Here is a 14,781-nt window from a genome sequence, read left to right as displayed (position 1 = left end):
CAAAAAAAAAAAAAAAAGGAAAAAAAAAGAAGGAATGTTCCCATTCCTCCAAATGACCACAACACCTCCCCACCAATGGTTCAGATCTGAGCTGAGGTGGAGATCACTAAAATAACAGAAGTAGACATCAGAACCTGGATAAAAATGAACTTCACTGAGCTAAAGAAGCATGTTGTAACCCGATGCAAAGAAGCTAAAAATCATGATTAAACAATGTAGGAGTTGACAGCCAAAACAGTAGTATAGAAAGGAACATAACTGACGTGATAGAGCTGAAAAACACACTGCAAGAACTTCACAATGCAATCACCAGCTTTAATAGCAGAATAGACCAAGTGGAGGCAAGAATCTCAGAGTTGAAGACTGTCTTTCTAAAATAAGACAGGCAGACAAAAACAGAAAAAAGAATGAAAAGAAATGAACAAAACCTCTGAGAAATATGGGATTATGTAAAGAGACTGAATCTATGAATGTTTGGGGTACCTGAAAGAGATGAGAATGGAACCAATTTGGAAAACATACTTCAGGATATCATCCAGGAGAACTTCACCAACCTAGCAAGACAAGTCAACATTCAAATTCAAGAAATACAGAGAACCCCAGTAAGATAGTCCATGAGAAGAACATGCACAAGACACATAATCATCAGATTCTCCAAGGTCAAAATGAAAGAAAAAAATGGTAAAGGCAGCCAGAGAGAATGGCCCAGTCACCTACAAAGGCAAAGACCATCAGACAACAGTGGACATCTCAGCAGAAATCCTACAAGCCATAAGAGACTGGGACTCTATATTCAACATTAATAAAGAAAAGAATTTTCAACCCAGAATTTCATCTCTGGCCAAACTAAGCTTTATATATGAAGGAGAAATAAGATCCTTTTCAGATAAGCAAATGTTGAGAGAATTCATTACCACCAGACCTGCTTTACAAGAGGTCCTGAAGGATGCACTAAAAATGGAAAGGAAAGATCATTACCAGCCACTACAAAAACACACTAAAGTACACAGAGCAGTGACATTGTGAAGCAACCATATAAACAAGTATGAAATATAACCAGCTAGCATCATGATTACAGGATCAAATCCACATATAACAATACTAATCTTAAATATAAATGGGCTAAATTAAAAGATACAGAAAGGCAAGCTGGATAAAGAACCATGACCCATCAGTATGCTGTCTTCAAGAGACCCATCTCACTTGCAAAGACACATAGGCTCAAAATAAAGGGATGGAGAAAACTTTACCAAACAAATGGAAAACAGAAGAAAGCAAAGGTTGCAATCTTAGTCTCTGACAAAACATACTTTAAACAAAGATAAGAAAAGACAAAAAAAGAGCATTACATAATGGTAAATGGCTTAATTCATCAAGAAGACCTAACTAAACTAAATTTATATGTACCCAATATAGGACCACTCAGATTCATGAAGCAAGTTCTTAAAGAGACTTAAACTCTCACACAGTAATAGTAGGAGACTTTAACACCCCAGTGACAATGTTAGGCAGATCATCAAGACAAAAATCAACAGAGACATTCAGGACTTGAATTCAGCTCTAGATCCAGTGGACCTTATAAATATCTACAGAACTCTCTACCCCAAAACAACAGAATATATACATTCTTCTCATCACCTCATGGCACTTCCTCTAAAATTGATCACATAATCAGAAATAAAAACACAAATTAGCAAATGCAAAAGAACTGAAATAATGATAAAGTCTCTCAGACCACAGCACAATCAACTGAGAACTCAAGATTAAGAAATTCACTCAAAACCATACAACTACATAAAAATCGAACAACCTGTTCATGAATGACTTTTGGGTTAATAATGAAATTAAGGCAGAAATCAAGAAGTTCTTTGAAACTTATGAAAACAGCAATACAACATACCAGAATCTCTAGGACACAGCTAAAGCAGTTCTAAGAAGGAAACTGATAGCAGTAAATGCTCACATCAAAAAGCTAGAAAGAACTCAAGTTAAAAAATAACATTACAACTAAAAGAACTAGAGAACCAGTAGCAAACAAATCCCAAAGCTAGCAGAAGACAAGAAATAACCAAGATGAGAGATGAAATGAAGAAGATGGAGACACACACACACACACACAAAAAGCCTTTCAATAAATCAGCCAATCTAGGAGCTAGTTTTCTGAAAAAGATTAATAAAATAGATTTACTACTAGCTAGACTAATAAAGAAAAGAGAGAAGAATAAACACTATCAGAAATTATAAAAGGAATATTACCACTGACCCCACAGAAATACAATCATTAGAGAATACTATACACACCTCTCTGCAAATGAACTAAAAAATCTAGAAGAAATGGATAAATTCCTAGACATATATACCTTCCCAAGACAATCAGAAACTGAATTCCTGAATAGACCAATAACAAATTCTGAAATTGAGGCAGTAAATAATAGCCTACCAACCAAAAAAGCTCAGGATTATATGGATTCACAGCTGAATTCTACCAGAGGAACAAAGAAGAACTGGTACTATTCCTACTGAAATCATTCTAAAAAACTGAAAAGAAGGAAACTCTTCCTAACTTGTTCCACGAAGCCAGCATCATCCTCATCCAAAATCTGGCAGAGATACAACAAAAAAAGATAACTTCAGACCAATATCCTTGATAGACATCGATGCAAAAATCCTCAACAAAATACTAGCAAACCAAACCCAGCAGCACATAAAAAGCTTATCCATCATGATCAAGTTGGCTTCATTCCCAGGATGCAAGCCTGGTTCTACCTACACTAATTAATAAATGTGATTCATCACATAAACAGAACTAAAGACAGAAACCACATGATTATCTCAAAAAAGCAGAAAAAACCTTCATTAAAATGTAACATCCCTTCATGTTAAAAACTCTCAATAAACTAAGAATTGAAGGAACATACCTCAAAATAATAAGAGCCATATATGACAAACCCACAGGCCAATATCATACTGAATGAGCAAAAGCTGGAAGCATTCCCCTTGAAAATGGCCACAAGACAAGGTGGTTCCAATACTATGTTGAATAGGAATGCCCTCTCTCAGCATTTCTATTCAACATAGTATTGGAAGCTCTGGCCAGGGCAGTCAGGCAAGAGAAAGAAATAAAGTTATTCAAATAGGAATAAAGGAAGTCAAAGTATCTTTGTTTGCAGATAACATGATTCTATGTCTAGGAAATCTCATTGTCTCAGCCCAAAAGCTTCTTTTTTTTTGAGACGGAGTTTCACTCTTGTTACTCAGGCTGGAGTGCAACGGCGCAATCTTGGCTCACCGCAACCTCCGCGTCCTGGGTTCAGGCAATTCTCCTGCCTCAGCCTCCTGAGTAGCCGGGACTACAGGCATGTGCCACCATGCCCAGCTGATTTTTTGTACTTTTAGTAGAGACGCGGTTTCACCATGTTGACCAGGATGGTCTCGATCTCTTGACCTCGTGATCCACCCGCCTCGGCCTCCCAAAGTGCTGGGATTACAGGCTTGTGCCACCGCGCCCGGCCCCAAAACCTTCTTAAACTGAAAAGCAACTTCAGAAAAGGCTCAGAATACAAAATGAATGTGCAAAAATTGATAGCAATCCTATACACCAACAACAAGAAAGCTGAGAGCCAAATTACAAATGAACTCCCATTCACAATTGCCACAAAAAGAATAAAATACCTGGGAATACAGCTAACAAGGGAAGTGAAGAACCTCTACAAGGAGAACCACAAGCCTTCTCAAAGAAATCAGATATTACACGAATGGAAAAACATTCCATGCACATGGATAGGAAGACTCAATAACATGAAATCCCATACCACACAAAGCAATTTATGGATTCACTGCTATTCCCATTAAACTACCATTGACATTCCTCACAGAATTGGAAAAAAAAAAAACTTTTAAAATTCATATGGAACCAAAAAAAGAGCCTCAATAGCCAAGGCAACCCTAAATAAAAAGAACAAAGGAGGCATCATGCTACCTGACTTCAGACTATACTGCAGGGCTACAGTAACCAAAACAGCATTGTACTGGTACAAGAACAGACACATAGACAAATGGAACAGAGAATCCAGAAATAAGACCACACACCTACAACTATCTGATCTTCAACAAACCTTACAAAACAAGCAATGGGAAAAGGATTCCCTATTTAATAAATTTTGTTGGGAGAAATGGCTAGCCATATGCAGAAAATTGAAACTGGATCCCTTCCTTATTCCATATAAAAAAATCAACTCAAGATGGATTAAAGACTTAAATGTAAAACCTAAAGCTATAAAAAAACTAGAAGAAAACCTAGCCTATACCATTCAGGATATAGGACAAGCAAAGATTTCAAGAAGAAGATGACAAAGCTATTGCAACGAAAGCAAAAATTGACAAATGGGATCTATTAAACTAAAAAGCTTAGCACAGCAAAAGAAACTATCAACAGAGTAAACAGACAGCCCACAGAATGGGATAAAATTTTTGCCATCTATCCTTCTGAAAAAAGTATAATAGCCAGCATCTATAAATAGCTTAAACTAATTTACAAGCAAAAAACAACCCCATTAAAAAGTAGGCAAAGGATATGAACAGGCAATTCTCAAAAGAAGACATACATGTGGCAGAAATATGAAAAAAACTCAACATGACTGATCATTAGAGAAATGCATATCAAAACCGCAATGAGATACCATCTCACACCAGTCAGAATGGCTATTACTAAAAAGCTAAAATACAACAGATGCTAGTGAACTTGTGTAGAAAAAGGAATGCTTTTACACTGTTGGTGGAAGTGTAAATTAGTTCAACCATTGTAGAAGACAGTGTGGTGATTCCACAAAGACCTAGAGGCAGAAATATCATTCAACCCAGCAATCCCATTACTAAGTGTATAGCCAAATGAATATAAATCACTCTATTATTAAGATGCATGCACGGGTATGTTCATTGCAGTACTATTCACAATAGCAAAGACGGGGAATCAACCTAAATGCCCATCAATAATCAACTGGATAAAGAAAAAGCAATATGTATACATCATGGAATACTATACAGTCATAAAAAGGAATGAGATCATGTCCTTTGCAGGGACATGGATGGAGTTGAAAGCTGTTATCTTCAGCAAACTAATGCAGGAACAAAATAACTAAACACCACATGTTCTCAAATTTTCTCCATATCAGCAGTGTTACCATCCATATGTTCACTGAGGTGGCACTTTTAGTTGCCTTCAAGAACTTTTCCTTTGCAGTCACAACTTGGCTAATCATTTGACCCAAAAGGCCTAGCTTTGAGCCTATCTCAGCTTTTGACATACCTTCCTCAGTAAACTTAATTATTTCTAGCAATTGATTTAAAGTGAGAAATATGCTTCTCTTCCTTTCCTTTGAACTCTCAGAGGCTGTTTTAGGATTATTAATTGGCCTAATTTCAATATTGTTGTATCTCAGATAAAAAAATAAGAGGCCTAAAGAGAGGAGGAGAGATGGGGAAACCACAAATAAGTGAAGCAGTCAGAATATACACAGCATTTATCAATTAAGTTCTCAATCTTCTATGGGTGCAGTTTGTGGTGCTCTAAAACAATTTCAATGGTAATATCTAAGATCCCTGATCACAGATCACCATAATAGATATAACAATAATATGAAAGTTTGAAATATTTGAAGAATTACCAAAATGTGGCACAAAGATGTGAATTGAGCACATGCTGTTGGAAAAATGGCACCTATAGACTTGCCTGACAAAGGGTTGCCACAAACCTTCAATTTGAAAAAAAAAAAAAAAAAAAAAAAAAAGAAAGAAAAAAAAAGCAGTATCTGTGAAGTGCAATGAAGTCAGGCCTGCACAGTTTCTATGGTTTTCCCCATGGTTAAGGCACAAGCTCCACACGTGCAAAACTTGTGAGTGTTATCTTTGTCGGAAAGAGCATGAGAGCTGCATTTGTGGACCAGGTGGACATGGCAAAAGTGGTCACAGAAGCTAGCACCAGTGTGTGCATCCTGGTGGCAGAGGTGGTGCTGGCCCAGTACATATTCACCTTGAAAAGGAAGATGAGACAAAAAATCAAAATCATCAAGATTCCTGTGGACAGGCCTTGTATCTCTGGATATTATTTGCCACCTATACTGTTGTTCGAGGACAAAATCAAAAACGGAAGAACTCAGAATGCCTTAGGAATATTAGATAGCTAAGAAATGACTCACCAAAAGTCTGCTGTGCATGTAAAAATGATGCAAGAATTCCAGAAAAGTTCAGTTTGCGTCAAGAACCCTGCAAAGATAACAAATTATCTGTGGTTTTATTAAAGGAAGATGCCAAACTTCAGATAATAATGGACTTTGCTATGACACTAAGTAGATTTTCCTACAAAGGGAAAAGATGTGTAATGTGTTATAATATGATTGACAACTATAAACTTGTCACAAGTGAATGTCAAAAAAGCAACTAAAAGAAAAATATTTTATTAATATTGCAACTAAAAGAAAAAGGTGACTAAAAGAAAAATTTTATTAATATTGCAACTAAAAGAAAAATATTTTATTATTGCAGTTAAACCTGTTACCATTAAGAGAAGTGCCCGTTTATGGTAGAATAGTATACTATCCAACATAGTGTCTTTGTTGAACAAGCTTTTACAAAAGCGAAATTTAAAGAAATTGTGGAAGAGTCTGATGTTATGCTCAAGGAAGGATATAATAATTTACTTGAGAAGCTTCAATAACACAGTATCTGAAAAACATTCATATTTGCAGTATATATTGGTACTGTAGAGAAGTTTATCAGTCAAGCTGGTGTTTATCATTCAAATGTCAAAGTAGTGTTCATTTGTGGATTTGTGAAAATGTGTACTCAAAGGATTTAAAGGAGAATTAAGTCATGCAGTTAATGAACATAATGTTGCCTTGAAGTACACAGAACATTTCAGTCAATTAAAAGACAGTAGCAACATAATTCTGCTGAGACTCCCAAGATTTTAAAAGGGCATACAGAATAGCCAAATTTTCACATTCTGAAAATTAGATCTCTAAACGATAGAGTGGAAAAGCATTCAGGAAAGTATTGTTTCATCAAAAGATGAATCGCTAGAAGTAGTCAACTCTGTCTTAAAGAGGATTCAGTAAACAAGCATTCTTCAGGATGTTCCCTCCTGCAGGAGCAAGTGATACTAGAATTGTTCATCTCTTCATCTTGCTAAAAGACTATTTTTTATAATATAATTCTGGCTCTGAAAGTTTACCGTCATATATTTAAGTATTTTCAGACATGTGGAATTCATCAACAGGAAACTCCATTTTCTTCACCTCTCTCACCATACTTCCCACTACATGTTGTTAACAGATCAAAACAAAAACAAAAAAACCTCAAAGTAAAAATTAGAAAAATAATTCCCTACTTTTCCAAAATGGCTTATGTTTTTTAATTTTATCAGGCTTTATTTTTAGGAGTCTTTTAAAATTGGGAATGTTAGTAGAAATCCAAAAAGAAGTTTTATGAAATTACAAAAACAAAATTGCGTACTTTAAGTGTTGTAATGTTTGTAATTTGTAATCATGCTGATGGTATCACCATCTCCTAAAATTATGTTAAGTTATTTTGCTTGGGGAAAATCAATATTGATCAGAAAAGCCTGGCTCTGCATACTTGGTGAAAACTATTAATGTCCACACATCACTAACCATTACAAAATGTTCTATATTGATTCACCGATAATAAACATGAAATGGAAAATATTTTTAAATACCCATTTTCCTTAAATGGATAGCACTCATTCAGCCATATAGACTTTAGCATAAATTAATTTATCCCATTCCTTCTTGCAAACATATTTTGATGAGATACAAATAAAGGCATCAAGGTTAGAAAGTAAGAAATTAAAGAAGACGCCATACCATATTGAGCAAAAAAACTACAAGGTTATTCAGAACAAACTGCCTTCTTTATAATTTTACCTAAATCTAGGCCTGGTCCCAGTTGTTTTTCAATTAGTTATTTTTCTTTGGAAATCAAATTCTGGCTAGTGACATAATCATTAAAAAATGCTTAGTCCATCATCATCTATAGGCCTTGGTATTCTGTCTAGACAAGTTAATAAAGATCACATATGCAGGATCAGAGAATTATATTGAAAATAAGAACATCTCCCTGAACGCAGATTGCAAAAAAGTTGTGTATGAAACCCACACGGAAATAGCTATGACAAACTGTCCTCTAATCAAGCCATAAACAATGGACTCTCACCTCTTCTGGAGAGCCTGATCACACACCTTTGTCAGCAGCTGCAACTCCTGTTGATACCTAAGAAGAAACAAAGAATAGAGAGGGCTAAGAATATGGTTTGTTTTGTTTTGGTTTTGCTCATTTGATTTGGTCTTGACACACAAGAAAGCTTTTCACTGGGAACAGCATGTATGCTAATATTTTAAATGAATGGATGTAATATCTTTGTACTGATTACAACCATGTAGTACTATAGTTATTTTACTTTTCATTACACTGCAGGCCTTTTATCAGATACAGATACATGGTGCCTGCCAAGGAGTGAATCTTTCTTGCCAGAGATGGGGCAATAAACAAAATGAGTTGTTAGATCTATTTCAACAGCCATATGTGCTGCCTGAGTTCGCTGCCATCCACTCAAGGGAAAGATTTGCTTCTAAATGCTTCAAAAGGACTCACTCAGCAGCTGACAAGGTCTGTGACCACAGGGGTCTGATAATTCACTGCCAACACGTTTCGTTTTCACAGTTCAGCAAGAATGTCAGCTGACCCACAAGCACAAAGTATTTTCTTCCCTTATGCATGTTCTAGCAAGGTCTTCAAAGTCCCATTGGCAGCTTTTCTTGACTAAAGGCCACCATAACACATCTGGACTTTTATTCTCTTCCACTTTTTTGTTTTTGCTTTTTTTTTTTTTTTTTTTTTGGCTCATCTATGAAATGAGCATGACACACTCTCTGGCTAAAAGAACATCTCCTAGTGTTTTCTTTCCATATCTTTTCCTGCTTCTAAGGGGCCATAATTAAAACTTTTCTTATTATAGACATCTGAACTACAAGAATCTCTTCAACTCCCACTTTGAGGACATTCTAGTGTATGCTACAGAACAGTTTAGTGATTTTGCTTTAAGTATTCACTAATATCCTTTTTTATAATTATTAGATTCAATTAGCAATCAAGAAGAGATAATAGAATAACCATCTTATATAGGTTAACTCTTCTAGTATCTTCTTCTTTAGCAGTTTCACGGATACCCCATGAAACACACAGTTCATCTCCCTCAGGTGCAGGCTCAACACTTCATGGTGAGTAGCTGCGGAAGATCCAGGGACATTGAAGGTAGTGGTCAGCTTTATTTGGGTACAAGGTGTAAAAACAAGAACTTAGCATCAGATAGATTTATATAAAAGTACACCTTGATGGTGAAAATTGCAATGAATGGAACCAAAATTCTTCCCAGACATTCAAAGAAGATATTCAGACACCAAGCCTTAGATTTTTATACATTTTATTTCAAAAAATCTGCATAATAGCATTTTTTACCAGTTATATCTATGAAAAATGCATTTCCTTTTTTTCATTGGAAAACAGAATAATTCGTCAACATGGATTTGTCTAGCCTAATGTTGGAAAGGAATTTTTATTAACCTTATCAAACACATTGGCATTGGGAGAAATCAGTACTTTGATCAGCGATACCTCTCATACCAAAAGAATGGGGATAGGGCCTCACTTTTCCATGACCCCCAACTCTGGCCTTTTTCTGGACCACTTAAATTTCTCACAGAGATTCTTTAGCAGACATCATCTTGTTGTTTGAAAGTGTGGAGCTTCTTTTTTTTTTTTTTTAACCAATAGGAAATTGTATTCCTTTGGCAATTGTAGATATATCTCAGCATCCCAGCCTTGCTGTAAATTGGTTCTTAATAAACTTTACACATAACATTTAAGGGATACTTAGACAATTTAAATCGAGCTCTTTCAAATAGCACATGATACCCAATCGTGATTTTATACCACTTGATCAAGTTGAGATGTCTTGCCCAGATATCCCCTTTATATTTCTAGACAATGTCTTTACCAGCACAGCCAGAGCATTTTCAGAAGTCCCCACAACTGCCAATGGATCTATGAAAACTAATCACATCCATATCACTGGTAAGCCGTTTATCATATTTTGGGGAATTTTATGTTTTATTCACCAACAAATACTTACCAAATATCTACCATTTGCCAGGCACTACGACAGTTGTTGGATATACAATGAAAACGCTGGCTTTTTGAAGATTATAATCTATTAGAGATCATGTATCGTAAATAAATAATCATACAACTAAATCTATTTTAGATAAGTACTATGACAAGGTGTTGTCAAACAGGAAGTCCTGATTTTAATTGGATGATAGGAGAGGACGCTCTGAGGATATGATACTTAAATTAAAATCTGACAAAAATAAACAAGAATTATTCAGGTGAAAAGTAGCAAAAAAAATATTTCAGGCCCATGAAAACACAGTCTGAGAAGGAAATCATTGGAACAAAGAGTACTCCTATAATTCAACTAATATAATTTTCTCTTGCAAAATGTAATCCCTTCTTTTATAACATAAGAGAGCAAAAGATTCAGTAAAGTTAGGACCCTCCTAATGAAGGTCATGATTCTAGGTTCACAGGCATAATCAACTTCAGGGGTGTTCATTTGACTAGTGAGCACTACACCTAGGTACTCAGCTCATTTTGTATCAAAGGTCATACAGTCTTCCGATCACTGGAGCATAATCTTGCACATGTCATGGCAATACATCTGCAAACTGAGGCACTACCAAGATTTTAGGATATTTGGTGCCTTAAACAGCTGTCTAGTTTAGAGATGGGTCAAGAGTGGAGTTCTGCTTTTCCACTTCCATCTTGGCAGTGGTCTCATTTTCTACATTTGATTGGAAAAAAAAATTGTAGGCATTGATGTAAGACCTCTTTAAAATCTTTTGTTTGGTAAAAGTGAGGGATCATTGCAGATGGGAGGCAGGACTAGCTTACAACTCTGGACAGAGCAGCATGTGGAGGCTTGCATTGTGAATTTTGGCTCCGGATCAACTGCAAGAACAAACCAGCAATCTTGAGAGGACCCACAGGCCCTCTGAAGGAAACAGACTGCTCCTGCAGCACCCAGGAAACACCCCAAACACTCTGAGAGGTAGACAGCCTCACACAAAGCCCATCTCACCCTTTGCCTGGAAACAGACGCGGAGCTGTTGGCTAGGGGGCATGGTGGGAGTGAGACTGGCCCTTCGGTTTGCATGGGAGCTGGCTGAGGCCTGTGACTGCTGGTTATCCCCCACTTTCCTGACAACCTGCATAATCAACAAAGGCAGCCATAATTCTCCTAGGTTCACAACTCCAGTGACCTGTGAATCTCACTCGTACCCCCCGCAGCAGCTGCAGCAAGACCTGCCCAAGAAGAGTCAGCTCAGACGTGCCTAGCCCCGCGGTCACCTGATGATCCTTCCCTATGCAACCTGGTAGTGGAAGACAAAGGGCAAGTAATCTTGGAGTTCTAGGGCACCACTCACCACCAGTCCCTCTCCAGACTACTACAGCTGATGCTTTCTGGAGAGCTCCACCTCCTGGCAGGAGACCAACCAGAACAAAAATAAAGCATTAAACCACCAAAGGTAAGGACCCTCATGGAGTCCGTTGCACCCTCTGCCACTTCCACCAGAACAGACACTGGTATCCACGGCTGAGAGACCCATAGATGGTTCACATCACAAGACTCTGTGCAGATAACCTCCAGTACCAGCCTGGAGCCAGGCAGACTCATTGGGTGGCTAGACCCAGAGGAGAGACAACAATCACTGCAGTTTGGCTCACAGGGAGCCACATCCATAGGAAAAGGGGTAGAGTCTACATCAAGGGAACATCCAGTGAGACAAAAGAATCTGAACAACAGTCTTCAGCCCTAAACCTTCCCTCTGACAGAGCCTGCCCAAATTGGAGGAAAACAGAAAACCAACCCTGGTAATATGACAAAACCAAATTGATAAAGAGGAAGTTAAACTGTCACTGTTTGCTGATGATACGTTCGACCAAGCAGAGAATCAAATCAAAAACTCAACCCCTTTTACAATAGCCGCAATAAAATAAAATAAAATACTTAGGAATATACCTAACGAAGGAGTTGAAAGAACTCTGAAAGGAAACTAGAAAACACTGCTGAGAGAAATCATAGATGACACAAACAAATGAAACACGTCCCATGCTCATGGATGTGTAAAATGAATACTATAAAAATGACCATACTGCCAAAAGCAATCTACAAATTCAGTGCAATCCCCATCAGAATACCACCATCATACTTCGCAAAATTAGAAAAAATCAATTTTAAAATTCATATGGAGCAAAAAAAGAGCACACATAGCCAAAGCAAGACTAAGCAAAAAGAACAAATCTGGAGGCATCACACACCTGATTTCAAACTATACTATAAAGCCATAATTATCAAAACAGCATGATACTGGTATAAAAATGGGCACACAGACCAATGCAACAGAATAGAGAACCCAAAAATAAACCCAAATACTTACAGCCAACTGATTTTCTACAAAGCAAACCAAAACATAAAGTGAGGAAAGGCCATCATTTTTAATAAATGGTGCTGGGGTAACTGGCTATGTTCTCACTGATATGTGGGAAGCAAAGACATGTAGAAGAATTAAACTGGATCCTCACTTTATACAAAAATCAACACAAGATGGATTAAGGACTTAAACCTAAGACCTGAAACTATAAAAATTCTAGAAGATAACACTGGAAAAATCCTTCTAGACATTGGTTAGGAAAGGATTTCATGACCAAGGGCCCAAAGCAAATGCAATAACAACAAAGATAAATAGCTGGGACCTGATTAAACTAAAGCACTTTTGCACAGCAAAAGGAACAGTCATCAAAGTAAACAGACAACCCACAGAGTGGGAGAAAACCTTCAAAATCTATACATCTGACAAAGGACTTATATCCAGAATCTGCAACTAACTTGAACAAATCAGTAATAAATAAACAAACAACCCTATAAAAAAAAAGTGAGCTAAGGACATGAATAAACCATTCTCAAAAGAAGATATACAAATGGTTAACAAACATATTTTTTTAAAAGTTCAACATCACTAATGATCAGGGAAATGCAAATTAAAGCCACAATTCGATACCACCTTAATCCTGCAAGAATGGCCATAATCAAAAAATCAAAAAACAGTAGATGTTGGCATGGATGAAGTGAACAGGGAATGCTTCTATACTGCTAGTGGGAACATAAACTAGTACAGCCACTATGAAAAACAGTGCGGAGATTCCTTAAAGAACAAAAAGTAAAACTAATATTTGATCCAGCAATCCCACTACTGGATATCTACCCAGAGGAAAAGAAGTCATTACTCAAAAAAGGTACTTGCACATGCAAGTTCATAGCAGCACAATTCACAATTGCAAAATCATGGAACCAACCAAATGTCCACCAATCAACGAGTGGATAAAGAAACTGTGGCGCATATGTGTACATATATATATATATATACACACACACACACACACACACACACATATACACACACACTATGGAATACTACACACTACACAGCCATAAAAAGGAATGAATTAACAGCATTTGTGGTGACCTGGATGAGATTGGAGACTACCATTCTAAGTGATGTAACTCAGGAATGAAAAACCAAACATCATGTGTTCTCACTGACATGTGGGGAAGGTAAGCTATGAGAATGCAAAGACATAAGAACACAGTGGACTTTGGGACCTGGGGGGAAGAGTGGGAGGGGGTCAAGGGATGAAAGACTACAAATATGGTGCCGTGTATACTGCCTGAGTAATGGGTGCACCACATCTTACAAATCACCACTGAAGAACTTACTCATTTAACCAAATACTACCTGTACCCCAATAACATATGGAAAAAATAAAACCTTTTGTTCTTTCCTTTATCTAAAACTTTGGAGATAAAATATTATATCCTACCATATTACCAGGGGAGAGCTTAGTAAATTTTGACTTGTGTGAAATGGAACTTAGTCTAGTACTGAGTTGACCAATTGTCTCTTTCATGATCATGCTACTCTAGTGGTTTGAACTATGTAAACTTTCTAGGCATCTGTATATTCAATCTATCACGTGATTATGTATTATAGGACTACATGGGTCTCCAGGGAACCCACAGTTTCTACTTTGATAGGGGTGAGAATCAGGAAGGCCTCAAATCCCTGTATGCATGCTGTATGAAAGGGAAAAATCTTCAACATCTCTAACCAATGCTAACATGATAACATGTGGTTGCAGTTCATGCTACGTAAAACACAGAAAAGATGTGATAACTAATATGAAATCTAGGTCTTTGACCTGCATTTTTTTGAGATTTTGATATATGAAAAGCAGTGTAACAAAAACTGGGCAATGAAAGAAATTTAAATCCTTGTCTTCACTTACAAGCAGTTTACTACCTAGGAGAGAAAATTAATCCAGATAGCTTTTTGTCTAAATGATCTATGTAATCGAAATACCTAAAGATCTATCTATCATGTATAAGGAATTCGGCTGGGGTATCATTAGCAATAACAAAGTCTGGAAACAATTTAACCATCTAACATTATGAGATAAATTAAATAACCTGGTATATCCATTGAACTATCCAGCCATTTAATAGAACGAGGTAAATATGCACTGCTATGAAAAGTATTCCAAGAATGTTTAAGAAAAAGAGGCCAGGTGTATGTTTTTTGGACTCTTTTT

General features: G+C 36.8%; 1 protein-coding gene and 1 long non-coding RNA gene across 4 annotated transcripts in view; one reads left to right on the top strand and one right to left on the bottom strand.

Moving 5' to 3' along the window:
- The window catches only part of LOC108317398, a 320,387-nt gene that overhangs the window by 277,378 nt on the left and 28,228 nt on the right, over positions 1-14,781 (bottom strand). For 2 of the 3 annotated variants that reach the window (XR_005203293.1, XR_005203292.1), the window contains exon 2: positions 8,230-8,286. This is a non-coding gene — a long non-coding RNA (uncharacterized LOC108317398). Of the gene's footprint in view, positions 1-6,194; positions 6,262-8,229; positions 8,287-14,781 lie in introns of all 3 variants that reach the window. The other variant, XR_005203291.1, reaches the window with a different exon arrangement.
- The window catches only part of CD96 (CD96 molecule), a 104,088-nt gene that overhangs the window by 82,427 nt on the left and 6,880 nt on the right, over positions 1-14,781 (top strand). Inside the window, exons 11-12 of the mRNA XM_017547832.2 lie at positions 9,228-9,293; positions 10,057-10,146. Coding sequence (XP_017403321.1) covers positions 9,228-9,293; positions 10,057-10,146 — 156 coding nt within the window. The remainder of the gene's footprint in view (positions 1-9,227; positions 9,294-10,056; positions 10,147-14,781) is intronic.

Source organism: Cebus imitator, unplaced genomic scaffold (genome assembly GCF_001604975.1).
Source record: "Cebus imitator isolate Cc_AM_T3 unplaced genomic scaffold, Cebus_imitator-1.0 Scaffold201, whole genome shotgun sequence".
Lineage (NCBI taxonomy): Eukaryota > Metazoa > Chordata > Mammalia > Primates > Cebidae > Cebus > Cebus imitator.
The sequence above is the reverse complement of the archived record's forward strand: the minus strand, read 5'-3'. Positions and strand labels throughout refer to the sequence as shown.